Raw genomic sequence first — 27,147 nt, forward strand, 5'->3', positions numbered from 1 at the left:
TACAAATGCCCTAGGAACTACTTTAAATACTCCATCAACCTACTGGCCCAACCTCCAGAGCTAGAGTTCACACTCATTTCTTGATTTATTCATTTTTTCACTGCGATGGGCCAATGTCATGCCAGAGTGAAAGTGGCCTAATGTGCATGCCAGCACCCGCCCCCCCACACACACACACGCCGCATCACCTTCATTTTACACAGTTTCACAAAACCTCAGTAAACAGGGTGTTAGTGATAGTTGAGGCAGAGCAAGTCTGAAGAGTTTCTCATTAGCATGTCACTTATTGACTGTTTCCTCTATGCTATCTAAAAATAGCTTCAGTGCTCTCAGAAAGCTGATAGTTAACAGGCTGTGTATACCAGAAACACGACCTTTCATACTTTAGTTATTACCTAGATATGGCTTAAGGCTACAAACACACCTGCAGAAGTCTGGCAGCCTCATCACTAAAGAAAAAACTATTCAGTCTAAAACATTGTACATGCCGTAGCATGAGCATCATTTTTATTGTTTCAGATGCATATCAGAATGATTTCTGAAGGATCATGTGACACTGAAGACTGGAGTAATGATGCTGAAAATTCAGCTTTGATCACAGGAATAAATTACACTTTACTATATATTCACATAGAAAACAGCTGATTTACATTGGAATAATATTTCACAATTTTTGCTGTATTTTTGATCAAATAATTGGTGAGCAGGAGAGACTTCTTTCAAAAACATTAACAAATCTTACCAACCCCAAGCCTTTGAAAGGTTGAGTACATGAAACTGACATTTGATAAAAATGAATTTGAAATAAAAAGTTGAAAGGATAAATGGAGATACTGAAAAAGGAAGGAGAGACAAGGAATTTGTTTCTGTATTATGAAGCACATAAAGTCCTCTTTGTTGATATCATAAACGCTTGGTCTCTTCAGCACGTACAAGAGTTATTATCAGTGTCTGTTATCATAAACACGCTGAAAATAAAGCTAAACATTTATACTAGAACTATGTGAAAAGCCTCCTGAGAAACATTTAGATGTCGAGTCCAAGATATTTATGTATTTATCTCATATGATCACTTTTTCATGCCGTACTGATGAGGAAACAAACTCAACAAGCCTTAGCTATAGTAGGTAAGATATATTTCAAACGTGTCAAAAGACAAACAGAAGGAACGATGTAAATCTGGCAGATTAAAACACCATTAACAGCAGCAGATTAGTGTTTATCCACTTTAAACGAGGGCTTAATGAACATCACACACTTAATACTAGTTCAGCCATAAGATTAATGAGACAATGGAGCTGGTTTTGTTGATGATGAAATGGTTAAATCTGCATATTACTAAAAGGCTGAATTTATAGTTTTGTGAAATTCAGCCAAACAGTCGCTCAGATATAAATAAGGATTAATGTTAATTAAACCTTAATAATATTATACCTTGAACCTAATGATTCAATTTAAGTAGGCATGTAACAAGTAAAAGCTACTGAAATTAGAATAGAAGATTAGAATGTTGGTTTAACTTAAAAAAGTAAGTTAGTTGCCTTAAAATTTTAAGTTCATTGAAATTAAAAAAATGAGTCAATACAAAGAAGGCGATTGGTTTAATTAACAGAAACACAAAATATTATGTTATCTGAACCACATTAATTATCTAAGTTGAAAAAATGTTGTGATAACAAATCATGAAAATAATTTACAGTGTGTACAATGGTTAATATGTTTCTGCACTGGGTAATTAACCATGGTTTTATTATAGTAAAAATGTAGTAACCACAGATTTTTGTGGCATTACAATTTATTTAGCCACAGTTTTACTACAAATACCATGGTTAAACTATGGTTAAAGTAGCAAAACTATGGTTAATTTGTGGTTACCACTACAGTACAATAACCATCCATGGATAATTTTCGTAAGGGACGTGCAAATTAAGAAAATCTCTCCAAACACACACTACCAGTCAAAAGTTTGAAACATTACTATTTTTAATGTTTTCGAAAGAATGCTCATCAAGCCTGCATTTATTTGATCAAAAATACAGAAAAAAAACAGTAATATTGTAAAATATTATTACAATTTAAAATATTGGTTTTCTATTATAATTTACTTTAAAATATAATTTATTTCTGTGATCAAAGCTGAATTTTCAGCATCATTACTCCAGTCTTCAGTGTCACATGATCCTTCAGAAATCATTCTGATATGATGATTTATTACAAATGTTGTGCTGCTTAATATTTTTTTAACGTGATATTTTTTCCAGGATTCTTTGATGAATAAAAAGTTAAAAAGAGCAGCATTTATTTAAAATAGAAATCTTTCGTATACATTACCGTTCAAAAGTTTGGTCAGTAATTTTTTTCTTTCTTTCTTTCTTTTTTGAAATAAATTAATACTTTTATTCAGCACGGATGTGTGAAATTGATAAAAAGTGATTTATAATGTTAGAAAAAAATTATATTTTGAATAAATGCTGTTCTTTTTGACTATTTATTCATCAATGAATCCTGAAAAAAGCATCAGAGTTTCCAAAAAATATTAAGCAGCACAACTGTTTCCAACTTTGATAATAAATCATCATATCAGAATGATTTCTGAAGGATCATGTGACACTGAAGACTGGAGTAATGATGCTGAAAATTCAGCTTTGATCACAGAAATAAATTATATTTTAAAGTAAATTATAATAGAAAACCAATATTTTAAATTGTAATAATATTTTACAATATTACTGTTTTTTTTCTGTATTTTTGATCAAATAAATGCAGGCATGATGAGCATAAGAGACTTCTTTCAAAAACATTAAAAATAGTAATGTTTCCAAACTTATGACTGGTAGTGTTATTAAAGGCTATTAAAGGCCGTTATCAGTAAAGATCCAGAGTTCAACAGTTATTGCTTTTGTCCTCGAGTGACTCATGCCTGTGCTGAAACTCTTTTGTGTGTCAGATTGTTGCTCATACTAGACAACATTCACTTAACAGACAAGCAATGAATTATAACAATGCAATGTTGAATGTGAACAACACTCGGGACAGTTGACGGGCCAGTGCCCATTTGAAATATTCAAGCGCAAGAAGACGTGAAAGGGAAGCTGTTACTCGTTTCAGACAGAGTGTGATTACTGAATTAAGTTCTCTTTCATGTCGTCTTTGTGCTTGACAGACATATTCAAACAAAATAGCAAGTATCCTCATAAACAAAACATGCTTTCGGCAGTGTTGCCAACTGCTTTCAATTGAAAGTAGTAGCTAAATGTCACTAGATGACATCATAATGGCAAATTCATTGATCTATATAAATATGAATAGAGATCAGTGGGCAAAATAAGAATCTAGATAAGGTTTGTCCAAGAAGCTGCTAGATTTGCCCCTAAACTTTTGAATTAAGTCACAAAAGAGGCAGGGAAGTCACTAAATCTAGTGACAAAATCCCTAAATTGGCAACACTGGCTTTCGCTCTTAAAGTGACAGCAGCCTAAAATCACTCACTGCTCTAGACTGAATAACTTTTGTAACTTTAATAAGGATGCATCTGTTTCATGGCAGGTAAAAAACACTTATGGCCAGTAAAGTTAGTTTTAAGCCCTGCAGTCAAGGATTTGATTAGAACAATAAGATTGATCTGCATGAGGGCATTGAAGTTTTGGGATTGTTTTTGTTAAATATTTGGGCGACTGAAATGACTTTTACATGTCGGTCTGTATAATTCAGTTTGTTTCATTCTCAAGTTATGTGATTTAGTATCTCCAGTAACGGAAAACCTGAAAATTAGTGACCAAAAGTAGGGAAATTGACATCTTCACCCTTTATTCAAATATTATTAAACATCTTGTAGCGTTTTTGTGCTTGAAGTCGATTGCTTTATATCTGTGATAATTGTGCGAAATAATTGTTTAGACTGTCATACAAAGAAATTATGAACAAAAACACAAGAGAACCAACCAAGTATTAACTGATTAATATTTTTCCTTTTTTTTTTTTTTGCATAGACAAAATTTTGCCAGATAAATACATTTACCAAGTTCAGGGTTTTGTTCTTCCCTCATATTCAAAATGGTTTAATTGAACTTGTAAGGTCATTACTTTCCAGACATGAAAAATACTGGAATTTTACAGTCAAATTTTTTTTGCTCTAAAATTGATACTCGTCTAGATTTTTAACATATATTTTTTAAACTCTATGTCCAAAAATCCTTATCCAGTAAAATAAACTTTAAAAATACAAAATAATTAAATGCATGAAAAAGCATCTTTGCATTGGCATCTCGACAAGCATAGAAAAAAAAAAAACACCGAAAAAGATGTCCATCTGAACTTTTATTTGCATTACAAAACAAAAATTGTGCATTCCAAGACGTCAACATACAAAAAAAAACACTGCATGACTTTAAAGCATTTGAGCAAGTCAACCAAGAGATGTTACAAGAGCGAGTCTCTGTTACATGTCACTCAAATTCTTCGCCCCGCCCCCGAAGCCCGGCGCCTCCTCGTCATCCTCGTCCGTATCAACAAACTTCATCAGAATATCAGTGGTGCGGTTTACAAAAAGAGGAGTACGTGGGCACAGAAAACAAAGGGCTGTACGGTCGTCTGCATTTTTTTGGTTGTCCAATCACAATGCGACTTAGGTCATATTAAACAGCGAAAAGACGTGAAAAAGAAGGCAATGTGGAATGTACAGTGCATAGAAGTGTGGCGAGAGACTTTCATGACGAGCCCGCCTGTTTCTCCTGTTCGATGGCTGGAAAACAAGAGGAAAAAAGTGTTATCGGGTGTTCATTTTGGGGTCGGTTCCTCAAATGAAAGTGTGCCGAATCTTACTTTCTTTTGACGGCAACGGATTTTTCTCCTGAGTTTCTGTTTTCTTCAGCTTGGTTTTGTCAAAGCTGGTCACCTCCTCGAGATTTGGCTTGTCAGACATGTTTGCAGTAGGTCTGGAAGGAAATGATAAGAAAGAGACACATGACCTCCATTAATATTCATATCAGTGACTCATATCAATATGAGCTTATAGAACCCAAAAGAACCTAAATGTGCTTTAAAAATGCAATAAAGAACAAAAGCGAAAGGCTTTATGCTGTAATGCAGAGACTGTGGCAGAAGGAAACGCTGCTGTTGCATCACAGTCTTGAGTGTGTGGTATGAAACCACCGCCCTTTCCTGCTCATTCTCCCTATTATTTCACTTCATATCAACATTTTGATCAGTAAACACATTCTTTTAGCTTTTTGCAATGATTTGCGCATATCTGCCCTGACATTTATGCAAAATTTCGGTGGGTGGAATGTAAAAACTGATCGAGCTTGTTCATTCCTGAACAAAGAAACTGCATGCATCTATTGTCTTTGGCACATATATATCACATTAATAGTTATATAACCTATAATATAGCGACGAACCGTAACATTTCCTGTAAAAATGCATGCATTTATATATTTCGACAATTATGCATGATAAAACAGCTTCTAAAAACGCAAATTTAGACTATAATTAAAAGATTATAAAGAATAACAGCATGTTGTTATGCTATATTAGTGCATTTAAAACACAAAAAAGAGAGATTCTTGTGCTCACCAGAGTGTGTGGTAGTTGAAGTGGTTTATTCTCCAGCAGATGCAGCAGTGTGAGGAAAAGCGCAGAATCTCAGCATTTATAAGGAGGGATAGGCAAATCACGTGACTGACGTCACCGGACCGTTAGATGAATCGCTACTTCGCGGAGTTCGCGTGCACATTTATAAACCAACTAGATACGAAAATTAAACATTTCGGCCGAGAAACAATGTAAACGTGAAGCTATTTGAGTATTTAGGAGTGATAAAACGTGCAAGGAAGTCGTGTCGGGGCCGCGTGCTGATGTGAACGCGCTCTGCTGTGCGACAGCGACATCGTGTGGACACACAACAAATCACACTAGAAATAAATATAGATATTTTCACTTGGGGAAAAAACTTTTTTATTGTGTCCTAAAGTAACGTTTTCAAAATATCACAAGTTAATAAACTGAATGGTGTTGTATTATATTGTGGATATTCACTCGGTTCAACAAGATCAGAAACTGTGACGATCGCTGCACTAAAACAAAACAAAACAAAACACGATGTTTGTGCTGGAAAACGAGACAAAGATACTGAGGAAGAACGACGTTTTATTTATTTTTTATTTTTTGCTGTGTTTACATTGATTCTTTTGTTGAAATAAACTGCAAACCTACTTCCCTTTTTCAGGCAGATGCTAATAATGCTAAATAATGCTAATAATGCTAAAAACAAACAGACAATGGCCCTGTAAATACATATTATTTTGCGCTAAGTAGGCCAAAACAAACATGTATAACAGAAAACTTATTTTAGTTGGCTAAGCTGGTCTTGACTAACAGGAAGTGTGTGTGAGATCAGTTCCTGTTAGCTGCTAGCACACGATTTAGCAGTTCCTTGCAAAATTTGCTGACTTTTCCCCATCATTTTATGATAAAAGACAGTAAAACAGATGCTCCTTGTGAAATGTTCCTTTGCATCTCTCTCACATGATAAAATACTATAGTATTTGCTATAGTAAAATATAGTAAATTGTAGTAGTTATGCTAGTAAATGTCCCTTTTTTGGAAACCATCAATAGAAAGTCTGTAATTTAATATATATTTTTTATTTTTAGATTTTTAATCTTGAAACATGAATTTGACCTTTCAATGGCCTCATTGTTTATACTGGAAAAAATGAATTCACTTAAAAAATACAAATAAAGTTAAATTTATCTGATCAGTCCACACAACAAGAACATCATTCAACATTAATTTATGTAATATTTCATTTTCTTTCCATAAACCTTTAACAAAATGACCCTGTGACGGGGTGGTAAATGTAACGGGGTGGTAACTGATGTGACGGGGTGGTATGGACAAAGTGTTTCTCTATATGATCTGCTGGTTTTAAACTTTAAAAACTGGGGGAGGGGAGACCTTCAAATTGAGTAAAAAGTGTTTGAGTGAGTGAGTGAGTGAGTGAGTGAGTGAATGAGTGAATTAATGAACCAAACAGTGTTGCCAAGTCTGCGTTTTTCCTGTGAAATTGGGCTAGGCTACTTTTACACTGTTGCCGCGGGTTGTTTTTCATGTCCACGGGTTGAAGCGAGCCCAGATAACATGATATTTAGCCTTTGGAAAGCACATTTTTCCAAGGGAACCCTGCCAAATAAAAAGTTTAACCCCCCCAGAATGTGATTTTTATCAGGGGACATTTTGGGATGAAATTTACCACCCCGTCACATACCACCCTGTCACGTTTTTGTGACGGGGTGGTATGTGATGGGGTGGTAAATTTAATCCCAAAATGTCCGCAAATCTCCCATGTGGTCAAGTTTCTCACCTAGCATACATGCATTCAATCTGAAATTTAATTTTCTTTGTATTAATAATGTAAAAAAAATAATAAAAAACACTTTTACCTATCTATTTTGCGTGACGGGGTGGTAAGTTTAAGCTTGACGGGCCCTGACTAACATGAAAAAGCAACAAATAAACAATGTAAAAAAATGTAGGCCTACATAGTTGCCTGCTTTTGTTCTTGGTGACTATAAGGCTCAAATGATGTCACTTAGGCTTTGTGATGTCATTTAAAGGAACAGTGCATTATTTATAGATAAAACAAGTTAGTGTGACGGGGTGGTAAGTCAAACTGAGGGATGCACACAAATCATAAAATATTTACAAAAAAAATAAGGTTTATTGTGAATAAATATATCTTGTGTAAACAGGGACACACATATAATCCTGAAAATAGTATATGTTTGAAAAAAATATATAACTTACTTGGTGATATTTTAGATGCAAATGTCATGTTGGTTCACACGGACATGTGAAATTGGCTATGTAACTATGAAAAATTATTAAAAATAGTATGCTAATCTTCAAAAAAAAAAACATTTGATCATATATCATGTTAAAAAGAACACTTGAATTAATAACTTTAAGCTTTGGAAACAGACTTTGGGACATTTTTTGTGCTTTATGCATCTGATCAAATGTTGCGGACCCAAATGGCACCCGTTTCGTAGAATGACTCTACTATAGTATTTTTTCATGTGTGTGCAAAGAGTTTACAAGCGAGTTTCTGTCTTAGATTATAAAAATAATAAAACAATACAACATTAGTGACCATGTGAAGAATTAGCACACGAAATTTCATATATATATATCAGTTTTGCACTAAAAAAAGGACTAATATGAATACTTGCTGCATCATTTTATGAGGAAAAATAGGAAAAATATGCTCTGTGTGAAACGATTAAGAAACGATTAAGTTTGGACCGGTGGTGTAAATAATTTTAATAGTTTGAATTTACATTTTACAAGATATTGCAAGTGCCTTGGATAAAAAATAAACACAGGTAAAGTAAATTACAACAAGTGACCAAGTTAAGGATCGATTTTGTTGTACCGCTTTTCACTTGAAATTTCACTAACATTTACAATAAAGTCCTATTAGTTAATGTTAGTTAATGCATTAACAATGAGCAATGCATTTAATCTTTGTTAACATTAGTTAATAAAAATACAGCTTTTTGATTTTAATAATATTATGAACATTAACTGAGATTAATAAATGCTTTAGGAGTATCTCACTGTTAGTTCATGTTAACTAACTAATGTCAACAACTGGAACCTTATTGTAAATGTATGTATATAAGTTTTTATCATTTTGTTATGAAAAATAGAAAAAACAGATGCTCCTTGTGAAATGTTCCTTTGTTTGCAACGAGAAACAATGACTTTTGGACTGTTATTGTAAATATTTTTGTTTTAATAGTTTGAATTTACATTTGTAAAAAATTCCGCCTTTTTCACTTAAAAACCTTTCAGTTCCTGTCTTACATTGAGTTGAATCATCTTGTTTGTACAATTTCAACTTTATTATATTAAACCGACTTTAAAAAATTGAGTTGATAACTTATAAAGTTGAAACTGTGTAAATTATTTCGATGAGTTAAAGTAATGTGAAAACATTGGCATGACTTACAGATCATATCACTTTTCACAGTGTGCAAGTGAGTTTCAGCCTTCAATAAAAAAAAAATACAAAATTCAATATTTAATACATTAGTGACCAAGCAAATAAGCTTGAAATTCCATGTACAGTATAAAAGTGATCATTAAATATTAATATGCATTTTTTTCTGTTTTGCCAAATAATTTTGTCAGATAAGTACCTTAAACAAGATTAGTGTTTTGTTCTTCCCTCATATTTTGATCATATTTTGGTCATTAAGGGGTCATTAAAACAATTTAGCATGGTACTAGTTTTCAAATCAGGTTTCTGCATCTACTTGGTGGTGAAGTATCGGCTATAGAGTTCGCTGTACATGGCCTGGTTGTCCACCCGTATGGCGTTCCGCAGGGATTGCCAGAACCAGGCTTCGGCGGACGAGGAGCGCGGCCACTCGAGGATGCTGCGAGCGCACAGACGCCTGCGCAGCCGCAGGAAATGCGAGTACTGCAGCACGGGCTCCAGGAGCAGCAGCACGATCACGTCCTCGTTGTCCTCCACCAGCCTCTGGTGAGCCAGGAAGACGGCCAGCTTGAAGGAGCCGCTGTTCACGTAAGCCTCGGTCAGCACGAAGACGGTTTTGCGGCTGTGCTGGATGCTCTGGGTCAGGCTGTCCAAGACGGGAGAGCCGGGGATCCAGTCCCGCTCCTCCAGGCAGATGGGTAGGAAGCGCTCGCCTCGTTCCTCCAGCTGCACCCGCAGGTGGTTGAGCACCCAGTCGGACACCTGCAACATCGACACTGTTACTGAACTGAATAAGGACACTATTGTCTTCTATAGTAGTTTTCACATGACAGAACAAAACTTTCCTCCAGTGCAGTTTCTCCTTAAAACCATTATAAAGAAAATGCATTGCATTCATATTCTGGCCTCATCTCGCCTCTATATAGTGTGCATCATCAATAAGCTGAAGTTGGTCTTTTAGTAACAGTGTTTTAGTGCACTTTTCACGTTAAGTGTTTTATGTTTTTAGTGATTGAAATACTGCAGCAGATGCTGTATATGGATCACAAGAGGCCAAAACATGCATTTTGTTGACATATTTTTGTTTTTGACAAAATTGACAGGCCTGTGCTTCAGTTCTATCAATGTTTTGCCCTCCGGGTCTCTTTGACTGAAAACTGTGAAGAGCTGAAATTAACTTGTTTCATAATTGATGAACACTGTTTTTAACTGGATCAACAATGACGCCATCCTAGCTAACAAAAATATGCTCTGGGAATGTTTTCATAATGATTATGGAAAGAATATTTCTGAATGTTCTCAGAATGTTCAAATGGCTTGTCTTGAAAGTTATCAAGGGAGCATTCCATTTTATGATTTTACAAACATTATTGGGACGTACTTTATTTTGAATGTTGAGCGGTTTGAAACAAGTAGTAGTAGCAGCTCTTAACCCTTATAGGGTCTCTGGGGTCTTTTTAGACCCCAAACGACGTTTGCTAAAATAAAATAAAAAAATATTAAGAAAATATTAAGTCTTGTGTGCTGAAAAATTGTGCTTAAAGCAAGAAAAAATATCTGCTATTGAGGTCAGAAAAATAATCTTGTTTATCCTTTGAATTAAGTTTCTTTTTCTGACCCCATTGGCAGATATTTTTTGGGAAGCTAACATGCATTGTTTAAAGCACTTTAGAAATAAAGCTGACTTGACCTGCACGTCCTTGGTGTCGTAGGTGATGAAGGCGTCGTAGATGCAGCTGTCGGAGCTCAGGTGCTGATACCCAGTGAATCTGGCTTTCAAATAGTAGAATAAGTAGGAGGCATCCCAGTAGAAAAGGTGCATTGCGATGACCACGAAAGTGGTGCATATAATGCACACAAGTGAGAGGAAGCACGCCAGAAAGGCCAATTGGTCATTGTTGCATTCTTCAGTTTTAAATTTTATAACAGACTGACCTTTCCTCTCTTCCGGCATGGCGCACAGCACCGAGGTCACCAATTTAGGGATTTTCACATTGGTTTTAGAAATCCACAGAATGAATTCAAGTAGGTCGCACGTGCAGTGGAACGGGTTGCCGTTGAGCCACAGCTTCTTCAGGTAACTCTCGGTTTCAGGTGGAAACGTGGACTGGTTGATGGTTATGAGATAGTTGTGACTGAGATCAAGTGCCTCAAGGTTTACCGCTCCCTTTAGAAATCCATCGGAGAGCTTGGATATTCGGTTGTACTGGAGATTGAGGAACTGTAAAGAGGGAGCATCACTTGCCAAATTACTTGATATCTGATAGATCTTGTTGTTATTTAAAATGAGCTCTTGGAGATGTGGGAAATTTCTTAACATCGTCCAGTTAAAAACCACCAGATCGTTTTGGCTTAATCGCAACTTCTGAATGCTTCTGGGAAGAAGCGTATAAACTCTAAAAGGGATTTTCTCGATATCATTGCAGGATATGTCAAGATAAGTCAGATTGGTCAAGTTTGCGAAAAGCCTATCGTAGGTTCTGTCTCGATCCCTCCACATCCTGCCGAGACTATTGTGAATGAATTGCAGCTCTTGAATAGATGCGCTTGAGATGGTTTTGGTGGTCAACGTGAAGATGTAATTGTAGCTCATGTTCAACACCTTCAGAGAGGGCAAATATTGGAGGAAGTTCAAATTGTGCGTCACACCTTGTACGGTGAAATAATGGGGGTTGTAACTCAGGTCCAGCACCTCAAGACTCTGTAACTCTTGGAAGGCGTGATCGTAAGCCAGATCTATTTTGTTGTAGGACAAATCTAGGTATTTGAGACCTGGAAGCGATGTGAATTCGGATCCATTCGGAGCCGTGGAAAAGCCATTCATGGAGAGATTGAGGCAAGATATGTTCCCGTATGACTCAAACTGTGCAGGAGAAATTAGGAACAGGTTATTTCGACTGAGATCCAACACTCGACCGGTGGCGTAGCACTCTGGCTTCACGAGATTTTTTGGAACATCATAGGAATGATCTTTAGGGTAAGGGTCTGACACCGACGGCATCGCGAACGAGGATTTTAAACCAACACCTGTGTCTTTTCTCAAGTTCCTATTGATCACCGGGTAAAGTCTGTTTTCTGAAAGATAGAGTAGTTTCACGTGTTGGAATTTTTCAAATATGTTTGAATTTGCACGCACAATGAAGTTTATTCCTACATCCAACACAGAGAGATTTCGTAAGCCGTACAGAGAGCGGAATGTATCATCATGGATTTCTTGAAACACCAATCCTCGAAGGTTCAGTATCCTCAGCGAGGTCAAATTCGCGAAGCTGGGCGATAGCGTAACAGTGGGCGGGTAAGTCTTAAGGGCAAAGTTAAATGAAAGATCAAGTTTGGTAAGCAGTGGCAGATTACCCAAGAAAACATTCTCTTGGACAGCTGTGAACAAGTAATTGAACGAAAGGTAGAGCTTCTTAAGTTCCAAAATATTGGCGAGCCAGCCAGGATCTACGGACGTGAGTGAATTCCCTGCGAGGTGCAGAATCTGCAGCTTTTTAAGGTTGGAAAAAGCTCGCGGATGGATTTCAATGGAAACATTTTTACAAGGAACACATGGATATGGAGCATTGTTACACCTTGGGCAGTTTCCTTGGATCTTTAGAGTTGTCAGATTGTCGAGTCCTTGGAAGTCATGCTCTCCGACGTACGCGATTCTGTTTGAAGCGAGCTCGAGAGTCCTTAAAGACACCGGTAATCCTCTGGGCACTCGAGTTATGTTGTTGTACGATAAAGTAAGATGTTTCAATCTTGTCAGGACCGAAAGACTCCCATCTTCTATGTGATAATCTCTCAAGCAAGGATTCCAGTAGAAGCAGTTTTTCGAAAGAAAAAGAAGTGTCAGATTTGGCACATGCGCAAAAGTCGTCGAGTTTAACCAGATGATGTTGTTCACAACAAGCATTAGTTCCTGCAGGTTTTTTGGAAGTTTTTTTGGTACGTTCTTTAGTCTGAACCCGTCGAGCTCCAACGTACGCAACTTGGTCAAATTCACAAACTCCTCGTCGCCAACAACAACCTTCTGATTCTTATTCAGCCAGTTCAGATTTAAAGCGGTCAGATTCTCCAGGTATCGGAAAACTCCTGATGTTAAGTTCTTGATCCTGTTCTCAGAAAGGTCAAGGGAGGTGGTGTTTCTCTGGAGCGTCGGCATTACCTTGAGTCCACGTCCACCGCAGTTGACCACAATCGTCATCTCAGTTTTGTTCTCATGTATATCGCAGGGTTGATTCTTTATGGTCGTCACGTCCTTTTGGCACAGAATTAGTGTGATCTTCAATGTCATAATAAGCCAGACTTCCAATTTTATCACCTGTGGGAATACGAAACAAAGAGCTGTTAAATGACACTGTGCAATATGACAAAAACATTGTCAACACTTTACAATACGATATTATTATACTTGTTTTCCAGTAAAAGTATCTAAACATTCATAAATCAAGATACATTTACTGGAGAATCAAAATGACTGAAGATATTAAGTTGTGTTTTCTGAAAAACTGAGTGAGTTTGAAACAAGACTAAATATCTGCCAATGTAGTCAGAAAAATAAACTTAATTTAAAGAGAAAACAAGATTATTTTCTGACCCCATTGGCAGATTTTAGCCTAATTTTAAGCACAAACTCACTTCATTGTGTTACATTTTTCAGTAAACAAGACTTAATATCTTCAGTCATTTTGCTTCTTAATTTAAGAATGTTTAGATATTTGTACTGGAAAACAAGACAAAAATACTGAGAAAGAACATTGTTTTTTTGCAGTTTAACAATGAAAAACACTTCTTAACCATTTCTGTTAATTTCAGAATGTCCCACTTTATATTAAGTGGCTTTAACTACTATGTACTTACATCAAAAAATAAGTACAATGTACTTATTGGGTTCATATTGAATTGCAAAACACTTTTGCTGCTATTGAGGTGGATACGGGTAAGGTTAGGGAAAGCTTTGGCGGTATGGGTAGGTTTAAGGGTAGGGGTAAGGTAAACAGTGTAATTATAAATGTAATAACAGAAATTAATTACAGATGTAATTACATGCAGGTGTTTTTAAAATATAAGTACAATGTAAAAACATGTAGGTACACAATAAGTGCATTGTATCAAATGATTAATTTAAATGAAAGTACATATTAGTTAAGGCCACTTAATATAAAGTGGGACCTTCAAAATTTATATACGTATTATTTAAACATTCATCAAAAGTTCTGTTAATATTACGTAATGGACCTGAGCTGACTAACAAACAATGAACAGTATTTTTTTTATATAACTCACGACTTGCTCTTTGTTAGTTAATGCATTAATTTACATTATTTAATAGGAGCTTATTATAAAGTGTTACCTTATTAAAGCAATGCATTTATATGTGCATGAAATGCATTTGTCTTTGTAACTATAAACAACAGCATATGCAATAGACTGAAAAACAAAAATCACCCTAACATCAAACATACAATGAACACTACTATTGCTACTAGTAATAACTAATAATATTGTATAAATAGACTTTCTTACCATTGTAGCAATGTCTTTGTAATGCCCCTGTGCAAGCAATGCAATGCTTTGAACCAAAATAAGTGGAATCTGGCGATGCGCACAGTTGCATTTAGGAAACAGGAAGTTTTGGTTCAACTGCTAAAAACTATTTTAACACTAATAGATCTCTAAACGTGGCCTGTCATCACCACCTGCCAGTCCACCGACTAATATAAACCGTTCTGTTTTTCTTTAATGACCACAATCAAAATTGTTTGGTGAAAGGCATTTGTTTCTTACTGCTGGATCAGTACAGCCACAAAGACGAAAGTGGTTTTGTAAGTTGCAATTATAGGAGAGGAAGTTCTGCCTACATTGTTCCTTCTTCTCAGGGACATGATAGCACAAATCACATGCACATTTACATACGTTAAAGGCTCTACTTCAGAAATTGAAACTGGAACAGACCTTCTATGTATCATATTTAAATGTATGGTTTTCAACATGCTCAGCATGGTCAGTTATATATCTATAGTTCAACATATATATGGTAACAATGTGGTATTTTAAAGGTGAAGTGAGCTTTTCAGTGGTATGAATAGTTTCCCGTATCTAGAGTCTCTGTAAATAAATATGCAGAATCACTGTAAGTCAATCACCTTCAGGTTTATATCCTTATAAAAGTGAAACACTGATTCTGTCGTGTCAGAGCAACAAAAAGTAGGAAATAAGTTTGAGTGTTATTTTTAGCAATTCCATTTGGTGACACTACTGCCACAGAAATTACACAGTTTCGTTTAAATGGAGATTTGAATAAATATTACATTTTTTCTAATGCTTTGGCAGAATAAAATCAGCTATCCTCTATTGCAAAACTGCAACGGTATCTCTATTATATAAAAGGCACTAGTATAATGGGGATTTCCACTATGATTATGATGAAAAATCTAAAAATATATTCTATAACTGAATTAGGGGCTTTTTGATCTCATTAACACATGTATTGGACACATAAATGCAAAAAAATCCCTCTGTATATTAGATGGAGATTGCTTTGAAAAAAAAAAAAATGATGTTCTCGTTTTCCAGCACAAATATCTAAAGATTTTTGAATTAAGATATATTTAATGGGGAAGCAAAATGATTGAAGATGTTTTGACTTGTTTTCTGAAAAATGTTTATGCTTTAAAAAGTACGGTCAGAAAAATAAGCTTGTTTTTCCTTTAAATTAAGTGTATTTTTTCTGACCCCACTGACAGATTGTTATCTTCCAATATCTTCAGTCATTTTGCTTCTCCAGTAAATGTATCTCGATTTAAGAATGTTTAGATATTTGTGCTGGAAAAAAGGACAGAAATCAGTTTTTGCAGTGTTATTTTAACTATGGATCAGAAATCTCCAACCTTATTGTGAGTGAGAGCTTCCTGAAGGGTTAAAATAGATGGCTACTTATACAGTAAATAATAAATATATCTCCAAGAATATGCATTTTTGGTTTCGTTACCTCGTTTTTCATGCTCTGACACGCTGCTGCGGTTTTCACTTTTAATCACTTTCATTCAGGACCCTCGGGACCCCAGTTTAACACCTCTCTGGAGACCCGGGGAAACACAGATAACTCAGTGTTCAGTTTTTCAGAACTGAAATATACTGAAAAGTGTACACTGATCTGTAAGCATGACATTTGAAAATCCATTCCTCTTAGAAAAACAGAAATATTCCAAAATATGGTACTGGAATTTTAGTTTGAAGAGCAAAAAACACAGTTCATTTCACACTAAAGTGATTTATTTATTAATTTATTTTTTAATAACAACAACAACAAAATGATTAGCATCCTGCTTGGTGAAAACACTAGACATGTGAGCATATAATTACTTAGATCAGCATAAAAATACTACTATCTAAAAACTAAGAATATATTATTATTATTATTATTATTATTATTACATTTTTGCTTGGCTAAGGAGAATATAAAAATAATAATAATAATAACTTATTGTTATTAATCAAACTGCAGGCTGTATCCCTTGAGTTTGACCAAATAGAATAATAATAAGTTGTTGTTATTATTATTATTATTATTATTAATAGTATTATTATTTAAATATTAATTATTCTTATGTGGTTATGAAATCTACACACAGAGAATTAACAAAAATGTGTTTATTAATAATAATTACTTGACCAAACTCAATAGATACTGCTGGCTGTATCCCTCGAGTTTGACCAATAATAATAATAATAATAATAATTATTATTATTATTATTATTGTGTGGTCATGAAATCTACACATAAAAATGCTGTTTTAATAATAATAATAATAATTATTATTATTATTATTTAAATACTGTATTTATTATTATTATGAGGTCATGAAATCTGCACACATAAAAGAATTAGAAAAATGCTGTTTTAACCCTTAAATGCATACCTCGGGTCTTTAGTGACCCGGGACGTCATTCACTACCCTCCTCCTCGTTCATTTTTTAAAGTTAGTCATCAACCTTCTTGGTATTCCTCAATCAAATCATTATAAAGAATATAACAAGAAAAAAAACATAAAATTATGAGAGAATGATTATTTTTGTATTCATTTTTTGTAAAAATTGTATAGGGTCGCAAACGACCCGAGGTGTGTATGAGTGTACGTATATTTTTTCTGCACAACAATAATTGAATCTTAGATGATGGAATAAGTGCAATTCACCTTTATTCCACAAGGTGGCAGCGATCGAAATATTGATTTTGAAAATGTTGAAAATTATATAGTTTTGAGAATATGTTTGAGAACGCGAATGGGCTCATATTCGTGACCTCAAACATAAAACTGGCCCATTATTTGCTGATTTTACTGGGAAATGAGCTCTGACGAGGACAGTGATGATAGCATAAAACTCAAAGCTCCAAAAGGTAACAAAATATGCTTTATTTTATTCTTCTGTAATTGTTACTCTAATATCAAAGGAGTTTTATATTATCGCGACAGGTAGAGATCCATCCGTGTTAGATATAGATCCGGGTCGATAAAGACCCGAATATGTAAGAATGATTGGCAAAACAGTCATGCATTTAAGGGTTAAAAATAATAATGAGTAGAAGAAGAATTATTATTTTGATGTGGTCATCAAATCTTTCCAAAAACAACTTTCCAAAAACAACTTTCCAAAAGCATCCCAAACACCCAGGAAAAAAATGTGCATTTGTCAATGAACTCCAACAAAAAAGTGGCTGTGTTTATTTACAGTTATATGGACAACAAAACTGAATCAAATCAACATTATATTAAAAGTTATATGCTTCACTGTGGTCTTTAGACGGAAGCTTTGGAGTGTGTCCCAATCAATCACAGCGTTTCCTGGAAGAGTTTGTTGTACTGCCGACTGTCTGTTGACATGAGGCCTCTGAGACTGAACCAGAAGTACCTCTGTGCTTGAGGGTTCCTCGGCCACTCCAGGATTGATTTTTTATACAACCTCTTCCTCAGCTTGAGGTACTTGGAGTGACAAGGCATTTTCTCCAAGAATATCAGGACGATAACATCATTCCTCTCGTCCATGAGTCGCTGGTGGGCCAAATAAAATGCTGTCCTGAAGCTGCCGCTCTTGATGTACTGCCCCGTCAGGATGAAAACGGTGCGTTTACTCAACTGTATGCTCTGGGAAAGGTTTTCGATGAGGGGACAACCAGGCACCCAATCCCGCTCCTCCAGACAGAGTTGCATCCGCGGATCGCCCCGGTCCTCCAGGTGAACGCGGAGCTCCTGCATGACCCACTCGTGAACGGCTGGATCCGCCGTGTCGTAGACCACGAAGGCATCGTAGACGGTGCTGTTGGAGGACAGCCGGCGGTATCCCTTGAGTTTGGCCAGGCAGAAGTGGTAGATGTACCACACATCCCAAAGGAAGAGATGGCTGGAGATGGTGAGTGTGAGGATGCTAAGAATCACAGAGGTCAGGAAAATACACAGGATGATGGACAGGGAGTTGTGTTGGCAGGCCTGGACGTTTAGGAAAATGACGCTTTGACCTTTTTGGGCACTCGGCGAAGAGCAGGTGACGTCCGTCGCGAGGCGTGGGATATTCACGGAGGTGCGGTTGATCCATCGGACGAACCACGTGGCGTTGCAAGAGCACACAAACCTGTTGTTGTTCAAGTACAAGGTCTCCAGATGGTCAACAACATTTTCCGGGAAGCTCGATTCGTCGATGAACTGGATGAGGTTGTAACTGAGATCCAAGACCTTGAGGCTGAATGCATCCTTTAGGAAATTCGGAGTCAGTTTTGCAATGTAGTTCTTGTGTAGGACAAGAGTTTGGATCGATTTCGTGTAGTTGGTCAAGCACGTAGGAACCTCCGTCAGGTAATTCTCGCTGAGGTCCAACAGCTGTAGGTTTTTAAGGTTCACAAGGCCTTCCCATTTAAATGACTTAAACTTGTTGTTAGTGATGTAGAGTTCTGTGAGGGTGTCTGGAAGACCTTCGAAAACACCTTGTGGGATGAAGTTCAGGTTGTTTTGAGAAATGTCAAGAGTCTTCAAGGCCACAAGTTTCTTAAAGTAGCTGACGTACCTCGTGTCTCCATCCCTCCACAACATATCAAGACGGTTGCCTCTAAACTCCAAATGTTCCAGAGTAAAACTCTCCATTTCTGTGTTTGTGGATGTGGATATCTGGTTGTCGTTCATGATTAATTTTCGCAGCTTATTCAGGCTTTTTGTAAAGTTCAACATGTGAGTTAAACCCTCAGCCACGAAGAAATGGCTGTTACGGCTGATATCCAGAACGATCAAGCTGCTCAGTTCTTGGAACGCTGAAGAGTACATCAAATCCAGACGATTGTCGGAAAAGTCTAGGTATTGTAAATTCTTCAACTGGACAAACTCAGAACCGTTCAAACTCTGGCTCATGGCGTTCCCGGAGAGATTTAAACACCTCAGCTCACCAAGATCCAGAAATCTGGAATGAAGGAAAAAGATGTTATTCCTGCTAATATCCAATGTTTTTCCGAAGGAACTACATTCGTTGTTGAAAGGACTTGTAATCCAGAGTTCCTTGTCCTTGTATTTGCAGCTGCGTGCAAATTCGTCATAGAGGAAATAGTGGACATCCTTCACTTCTCCATTGTGGTACTGGGCACCTTGCGACATCGGGGAACCGTAATGTTTTTCTCTGTGGTTAGAATGCCAAGTCGCGTATCCTCCTTCAGAGGGCATTGAGATTTTGTTGTCGGACAAGTTGATGATTCTGAAGCTTTTCAGTTCCTTCAGGAGACTGAGGTCTGCTATTTTTATGAAGTTTGTGCCAAGATCAATGAATTCCAGGTTGCTCAAATTAATCAGTGGTTTGAGGTCTTGCTCTGTGAGTTTTTGAAACACGTACCCTCTGATTCTCAGGACCCTCAGAGATTTAAGGCTGCTGAATGAACTCGAAAGGTTGAGAGATGTGGGATACACCTGGAGCTCGAAGTTGAAAGACAGATCCAACTCTTCCAGATTGGGCAACTTAAAAGGAAAATTGGTGCATGTTATCTCCTTACCCAAAAAATTGCTTGAGAGGTCTAGAAGACTAAGTCCCGTCAGGTTTTGAAACCATTTTAAAGGTATATTCGTTAAAGAGTTGCTATGAAGTCGAAGAGTCTTGAGGTTCTTCAGGGTGTTGAAGGAGTCGGCGTGTATCTGAAGGGGAGCGTTATTTGGGCATGGGTTGCATGGGAATGGTGCATTATAACAGCGTGGACAATTCCCACTCAAGTCCAGTATTTCCAACTCTGTCAGGTTGTGAAAGTCCTCCTCCGTGATTGTCTGAATATTGTTGTTGTACAGGTACAGCTCTTTGAGGCTAGATGGCAGTTGGCGTGGGACATAGGACAAGTTGTTAGACTTCAGAGAAAGCAAAGTCATCTTGTTGAGCTGCACAAATGCATCCTTTTCAATGTAGTATGACTTGTTGCACGGGTTCCGGAAGTAACAGTTCTGGCCAAGATACAGCCTCTGGATGTTAGTCAGCTCTGTCAGATTCTCCTTAAGAATTGAATAAATACTGTTGACCTCGAGACTCAGAAGCACTATGTTGGGAGGAAGGCCCTTGGGTATGCTGGAGAGCTGGTTACCATCCAGGTAAAGCGACTTGAGGTTCTTTAGCTTCCAGAAGGTTCCGTTGTCAATCGTGACGCTCTGGGTGCAGACGCGGTCTTTGGGACCGATCTTGATCGGTACACAGTTGCAGCGGAGGTCGATCTCAGTGATGTTGTGCAGTTCGTGGAATGAATCATTCATGATGTGGGGTATGTGGTTGATGGTTAGTGTCAGGTTGGTAGTGTTCATTGGGATTCCCAGAGGAACTTCGGTGAGGTCTCGTTCGGTGCAGTTGACGCTGACCTCGGTCCCGTTACTAGCCAGAGAAACGTCACACTTCAGACTTTTGGGGTACCATTCTGCCGCATCCCGCAAAGAGACGAGACCGGCAAAGATGATTAATATCTTCTCAGTCACCTGAAAGAGGAACATAGCATGCTGTAAAAAATGATTTTTCAAAGTTGTAAATAAGGCAAAGATTATTGATGTGTTTTACAAGAAAATACTATTTCAGTCTTTCTACTTAAAAAATTGCATGTTTAATTCAATGTGTTCCTTGGTGTTCCTTTGTAATTAATTCTAAGTGAAATTTGTTTCTTTTCAGTGTATGTTGCATAATAAAGAAAAACTCGAACAATACATTGCCATTAAAAATTTTGGGGTCGGTAAGATTTTTTTTTTTGAAAGAAGGCTGCTTTTATTGGATCAAAAATACAGTAAAAATTGTGAAATATTATTCCAATGTAAAACAGCTGTTTTTTATGTGAATATAGTAAAGTGTAATTTATTCCTGTGATCAAAGCTGAATTTTCAGCATCATTACTCCAGTCTTCAGTGTCACATGATCCTTCAGAAATCATTCTGATATGCGACTTGCAAGATACATTTCTGAATATTATGAATGATATTATCAGATTTTTGTGGAATTTTTACAATAACTCAATTACAAATATTTCCCCTCCAAATTAGTGCACGCACACACACACACACACACACACACACACACACACACACACACACACACACACACACACACACACACACATACACAAATAAATAAATAAATAAAATAACTAAAATCTTGGTCTTGCTGACATATTTTATGCACATTTCTATACATATGAATAAAACAAAATATATAACATTATTTAAAACAATTAAAAGCAAATGCAATTTTTCATGCACTTACAAATTGCAAAATAGCACAAAGATTGCAAAATATGTATTAGACCAGTTTTACTGGTTTTATGGACTGCATTTAAAAAAATAATAATAATAATTTAGTTTTTCCATTGTTATTTTGTTTCCATGTATATTTCAATGTACCATATTGTTATTTTCCCTTTTTTGACCTCAAGTCAATAGTTAGTTTTAAAAATACACTTGCAGCATCTTTGTTTTGACATGTAATCATTATATGAGAGAAGTGATAAATATTTAATTACTCACCATTTTCATCAGACCTGGAATTCTTTTTGTTCTTCGAAGCTCGTTGTGCTGTACTTTGTCTGTCTTGTCAAATTGTACAGCCTGTATTTCGAGCAGAACAGGTGTTACTGACCAAGGTTAGACCACAAAAAAAGTACAAACAAAAGTGAGAGTGAATATTTTTAAACATAACTTCCCCTTTATCATACAAACAAGATACTTCTGAATCTTTTTGTATTGTGATTCTGCAAGTGATTATATTACTCTAACTCTCAAGACTGTTATTCTGAATTGTTTTGATATATAATGTATGAATTATATTTCATTACAACAATACTGTCACTGAAATACCACCATAAAGAGGAACTACATTACTTTCATCCTTTTTCTCAAGGGACGAGTTTCTGTAATAGAGATTGAGCAAAACAATGTCAGGGGTTTGCACAAGTTCTTATCTGATTTCTTCATAAATGAAAGCAAAACCACAAAAAGTGAAGCACTCCAATTATGAAATTATCAAAAACATTCTCTGTCCGACACAACCGTTGCTTATTCTGCACACAAGGAGAGGAAGAAAAATAGGAGAAGGAAGTATATTTCAAACTATGCAATTCATACACTATTTATAAATTAATTACTGGCATATTTCAGGAAATACAATGACTCGTTAGGAAAATAAAGACAGCACGAGATCACAGTGTCCAAGCTGAAATATTTAATGGAGATGAATCAAATAAAATACATTACATTTATCATTTAAAGTCAACATGAAATCAAAACGGACCTTTCCTGGTCATATTGTGAATGATTCATCTGTGCACGTTATTCATAATAATAATCTTTCATCAAAATGTACCAACTTCAGAAATGATTACTTTCAACATCCAACCAATTCCTGATGGATAAAATATTTTTTTTTTTTGTTGCACTGGAAACGATGTTGACTTTAAATTATTTCAGTAAATGTTTGCATTAGCCAAACAGCAAATCAAACGGTGCAAGTCGCGAACATAATACAGTTTACAGATCGTATAGTGGCTAAAATGTCTTTGAAAGTGAAGCTCTTCAGTTATGGCGACTGAAATAAACACATGGAACAAAAAGGATGCATCTATAAGGTGATGTGGTTTATATTATATATATATATATATTGTCTTTTAAAAATTCTATGTATTGTAGAATACTTCCCTTTCATTTTACATATTACACAAAATATACACAAGCACTGTTATCACAGTGGATCGCAATGGCCAGATTATCTTGATGACAAAGGTATGTGTAATATCATATGGCTTTACTATGGCTAAATAAATAAAAGCAGTGATTTTTGACACATGGCCATTGCTACAACAGCAAATGTAGTTTTGCTTTGGTCATCAAAATAACTTTCCAAAGCCTCCACACAAGAGAAAATAAAGTGACTTCCTGAATCGCTTTAAGTCCAACTAGCACTTTGAAAATGTCCTTTTGCTGCGTAAAAAAACAAAATCATCAGAGCAGAAAAGCTCCGCACATGCAGTCTTGAGAATTTGCACACAAATGTGGCTAAAATAGACGTATTAAGTGACCAGTGCAAGAACCTCTCAGAGCAATGCACAGTTCTTATGTATGTCATCCGAAAGAATAAGGAGATGGACTTGCCTTGTTCCAATGCTTGACATAAATAGAAAGCCTGTTGTCTTGTGCTGACTTCGGTAATGTCCAACCGCCTGTCATTCACTTACACTTCAGCAGATTAAAGTCAACAAGAAATCAAAATTCACTCAATTTACTTTCTTAGTGTGCATTTGTTATAGAGTGCTGCAGGGATGAAATATTTTTGTAGGCCAAAACCCAGAAACGAGTTGCATTTTAGCACTTCTGACACATGCAAGTTTGGTGTCAATATGCCAAAGCATTGCAGAAATACAGCCTCAGCCTCAAAATTCATTGCTGTGGTATACAAAAATGGGTTCGCCTATTGACATGAAATCCATAACTCCATAACCATAACCATTCAATTATAAGCAAAAACAGCCGTTTCTCCTGACCACTAGGTGGCACTGCTCCGAAACTGTGCAGGTAGTCTCATATCATAGTTTTCATAACACACACCAAGTTTGATTAGAATACACTTAAGCGTTGCGGAGATATAGCCTCATGTTCCTTTTGGAGGGCACTTCATCAAATTCGATTGCGCTTTATTTGAGAACAGTTTGACGAATCGACTTGAAATTGATAACTTTTTGTCGGCATGGTCTGAAGATGATGAAAGTCGTTTTTTGTGAAAAGCAGACCAACGGTCTAGAAGGAGTTAGAAAAAATAGATTTTTAAAGAAAATCAAAATGGCGGACAGGACGTTTGGCTGACTGTGGCAGAATTGGTATCTATGTTCTCTGATTGACTCAAGGAATCTATTGAGACCAGTTTCATTACAATAGGTTAATTTAGTCAAAAGTTATTAGCATTTTTTAGAAATTTCATTATAACTTTTGACCACTAGGTGGCGCTGCCCCAAAACTTTTTGAGTACTGCCAAAGACCCATACAGAGTTTTGTAACAATACCTTAATGCATTCTTAAATGTAGCATTTTATGACAAAATTCAAAATGGCCAACACCCAAAATGGCCGATACAGGAAAATTGAATATCGTTCAACTTGGCATGCTGCACTGAATCTTTGTGATTTTTGGCCAAACCTTTCAGAAGTTAAGCAAAAATAGCCATTTTTCATATCTCCTGACCACTTGGTGGCACTGCGCCGAAACTGTGCAGGTATCCTCGTATCATGGTTTTTATAACACACACCGAGTTTGGTCAGAATATGCTAAAGTGTTGCGGAGATAAAGCCTCATGTTCCTTTTGGAGGGCGCTTCATCAAATTTGTCCGCGCTTTATTCGAGAACGGTTTGACAAATCGACTTTTTCCGAAGATGATATGGTTCAATTGGATGATCAGGAAGTTTGGTATCTATGTTCTCTGATTGACTCAAGGAATCTATTGAGACCAGTTTCATTACAATAGGTTAATTTAGTCAAAAGTTATTAGCATTTTTTTTAAATTTCATTATAACTTTTGACCACTAGGTGGTGCTGCCCCAAAACTTTTTGAGTACTGCCAAAGACCCATACAGAGTTTTATAACAATACGTTAAGGCATTCTAAAATATAGCATTTTATGACAAAATTCAAAATGGCCGATACGGGAAAATTGAGTATCGTTCGACTTGGCATGCTGCACTGAATCTTTGTGATTTTTGGCCAAACATTTTTTTAAAATAAATTACATTATAACTTTTGACCACTAGGTGGCGCTGCCCCAAAACTTTTTGAGTACTGCCAAAGACCCATACAGAGTTTTGTAACAATACGTTAATGCATTCTAAAATATAGCATTTTATGACAAAATTCAAAATGGCCAACACCCAAAATGGCCGATACAGGAAAACTGAGTATCATTCGACTTGGCATGATGCACTGAATCTTTGTGATTTTTGGCCAAACATTTTTTTAAAATAAATTACATTATAACTTTTGACCACTAGGTGGCGCTGCCCCAAAACTTTTTGAGTACTGCCAAAGACCCATACAGAGTTTTGTAACAATACGTTAATGCATTCTAAAATATAGCATTTTATGACAAAATTCAAAATGGCCAACACCCAAAATGGCCGATACAGGAAAACTGAGTATCATTCGACTTGGCATGATGCACTGAATCTTTGTGATTTTTGGCCAAACCTTTCAGAAGTTAAGCAAAAATAGCCATTTTTCATATCTCCTGACCACTTGGTAGCACTGCGCCGAAACTGTGCAGGTATCCTCATATCATGGTTTTTATAACACACACCAATTTTGGTCAGAATATGCTAAAGTGTTGCGGAGATAAAGCCTCATGTTCCTTTTGGAGGGCGCTTCATCAAATTTGTCCGCGCTTTATTCGAGAACGGTTTGACAATTCGACTTTTTCCGAAGATGAATATGGTTCAATTGGATGATCAGGAAGTTTGGTATCTATGTTCTCTGATTGACTCAAGGAATCTATTGAGACCAGTTTCATTACAATAGGTCAATTTAGTCAAAAGTTATTAGCATTTTTTTGAAATTTCATTATAACTTTTGACCACTAGGTGGCGCTGCCCCAAAACTTTTTGAGTAACGGCGGGCACTTTGCCAAATTCATTTGTGCTTTATTCAGGAAGGGTTTAATGAAATGACTTGAATTCTATAACTTTTTGTCGGCATGGTCTGAAGATGATCTGGTTCAATTTTTGTGAATACTGGAGATACGGCCTAGGAGGAGTTCGAAAAGGTAGATTTTTTGGAAAATTCAAAATCGGGGAAACATTTTCAGGACAGAAAATGACATCATAGGGTGCAATTGAATCATCTTGAGCCAAGAAATCAAAGGAAAAAGAACCGTAACATCATGCAGACAATGTAGAAGGTAGTATAATCATATAAACACAATATGACTGATAATATTGGGTTATGTCGAGGGATGATACGGTTTTGCCTACAAAAATACGGCATCACTGCAGCGCTCTATTCCAAAGACTAACAATAAATTCCTTTTATTTTTCAGCTCATTCCCTCCAACCACCAGATTTCATCCTGGTATGGAATGTCTTCGCAATCCAATAAATAACACCAGTGGATACAACAAAATGTCACGTTACAGAAGTAAAATGAGCTTCATGTTGACTTTAAGAATGACAGAGTTGTAATCAGCTCCGTCCAGGGTTGGCTGTGTGATTATGACCATCTACATACTTGTTGCAGTTTCCATAAAAACTGTCAATGCTCCCTGAGCCAATAGTTGTCTTATTAAGATTCCCTTTCTGCCTCCCTGAGGCAACCAGAGCGGGGGTCGTTTGAGGCCAAGTGCAAGAATAAACAGGGAAGCATTCAAGACCTCCGATCACCTCTGGTTTGGCACATAGGAAACTGTGCTATGGATGAATATGGACGTATCGTATAGCAGAAGACGATTCTTCGGTTTTATCTCCATATGCAGCATGCTAGACTGGGGGAGGAAGAAGAGAGGGATAAATTAGTTGGCCAGTATTATGTCTCATAATTTCATGCTTCTGAATCTCCTGCTTATCCTGATTCAGCACGATAAGGTAATGACGTCAATGATAAGCCTGTCTGTGATACTTGAGAAATGGTCTATGCAAGGC

At 36.4% G+C, this 27,147-nt stretch overlaps 4 protein-coding genes across 14 annotated transcripts in view; all 4 read right to left on the reverse strand.

Annotated features, from left to right (window-relative positions):
• Positions 1-4,304: 4,304 nt before the first annotated feature.
• On the reverse strand, positions 4,305-5,732 carry tmsb4x (thymosin beta 4 X-linked). Its single transcript, XM_048194865.1, has 3 exons — positions 5,575-5,732; positions 4,822-4,934; positions 4,305-4,741 (listed from the first exon to the last, which is right to left on the reverse strand). Exons 2-3 carry the CDS (start codon positions 4,919-4,921, stop codon positions 4,707-4,709), a joined length of 135 nt encoding a protein of 44 aa, XP_048050822.1. The 5' UTR covers positions 4,922-4,934; positions 5,575-5,732; the 3' UTR covers positions 4,305-4,706.
• Positions 5,733-8,292: 2,560 nt separating this feature from the next.
• LOC125270861 (toll-like receptor 8) lies at positions 8,293-14,849 on the reverse strand. The gene is made up of 3 exons (XM_048194864.1): positions 14,519-14,849; positions 10,695-13,313; positions 8,293-9,766 (listed from the first exon to the last, which is right to left on the reverse strand). Exons 1-3 carry the CDS (start codon positions 14,519-14,521, stop codon positions 9,317-9,319), a joined length of 3,072 nt encoding a protein of 1,023 aa, XP_048050821.1. The 5' UTR covers positions 14,522-14,849; the 3' UTR covers positions 8,293-9,316.
• A 2,648-nt stretch (positions 14,850-17,497) lies between these two features.
• Positions 17,498-22,652, reverse strand: tlr7 (toll-like receptor 7). The gene is made up of 2 exons (XM_048194863.1): positions 22,006-22,652; positions 17,498-20,973 (listed from the first exon to the last, which is right to left on the reverse strand). Exons 1-2 carry the CDS (start codon positions 22,012-22,014, stop codon positions 17,827-17,829), a joined length of 3,156 nt encoding a protein of 1,051 aa, XP_048050820.1. The 5' UTR covers positions 22,015-22,652; the 3' UTR covers positions 17,498-17,826.
• A 32-nt stretch (positions 22,653-22,684) lies between these two features.
• The window catches only part of frmpd4 (FERM and PDZ domain containing 4), a 73,972-nt gene continuing 69,509 nt past the window's right edge, over positions 22,685-27,147 (reverse strand). For all 11 annotated transcript variants that reach the window (XM_048194851.1, XM_048194852.1, XM_048194859.1 and 8 more), the window contains one exon: positions 22,685-26,990. In XM_048194851.1, coding sequence (XP_048050808.1) covers positions 26,986-26,990 — 5 coding nt within the window. In that variant the 3' untranslated portion in view covers positions 22,685-26,985. The remainder of the gene's footprint in view (positions 26,991-27,147) is intronic.

This window comes from Megalobrama amblycephala, linkage group LG6, assembly GCF_018812025.1.
Source record: "Megalobrama amblycephala isolate DHTTF-2021 linkage group LG6, ASM1881202v1, whole genome shotgun sequence".
Lineage (NCBI taxonomy): Eukaryota > Metazoa > Chordata > Actinopteri > Cypriniformes > Xenocyprididae > Megalobrama > Megalobrama amblycephala.

Coding starts and splice junctions, on each gene's coding strand:
- tmsb4x (XM_048194865.1), bottom strand. CDS start 4,921: ATGTCTGACAAGCCAAATCTCGAGGAGGTGACCAGCTTTGACAAAACC. Junction 4,742..4,821: donor TCCGTTGCCGTCAAAAGAAA/GTAAGATTCGGC, acceptor CTTGTTTTCCAG/CCATCGAACAGGAGAAACAG.
- LOC125270861 (XM_048194864.1), bottom strand. Junction 9,767..10,694: donor ACGACACCAAGGACGTGCAG/GTCAAGTCAGCT, acceptor TCGATGTTGCAG/GTGTCCGACTGGGTGCTCAA.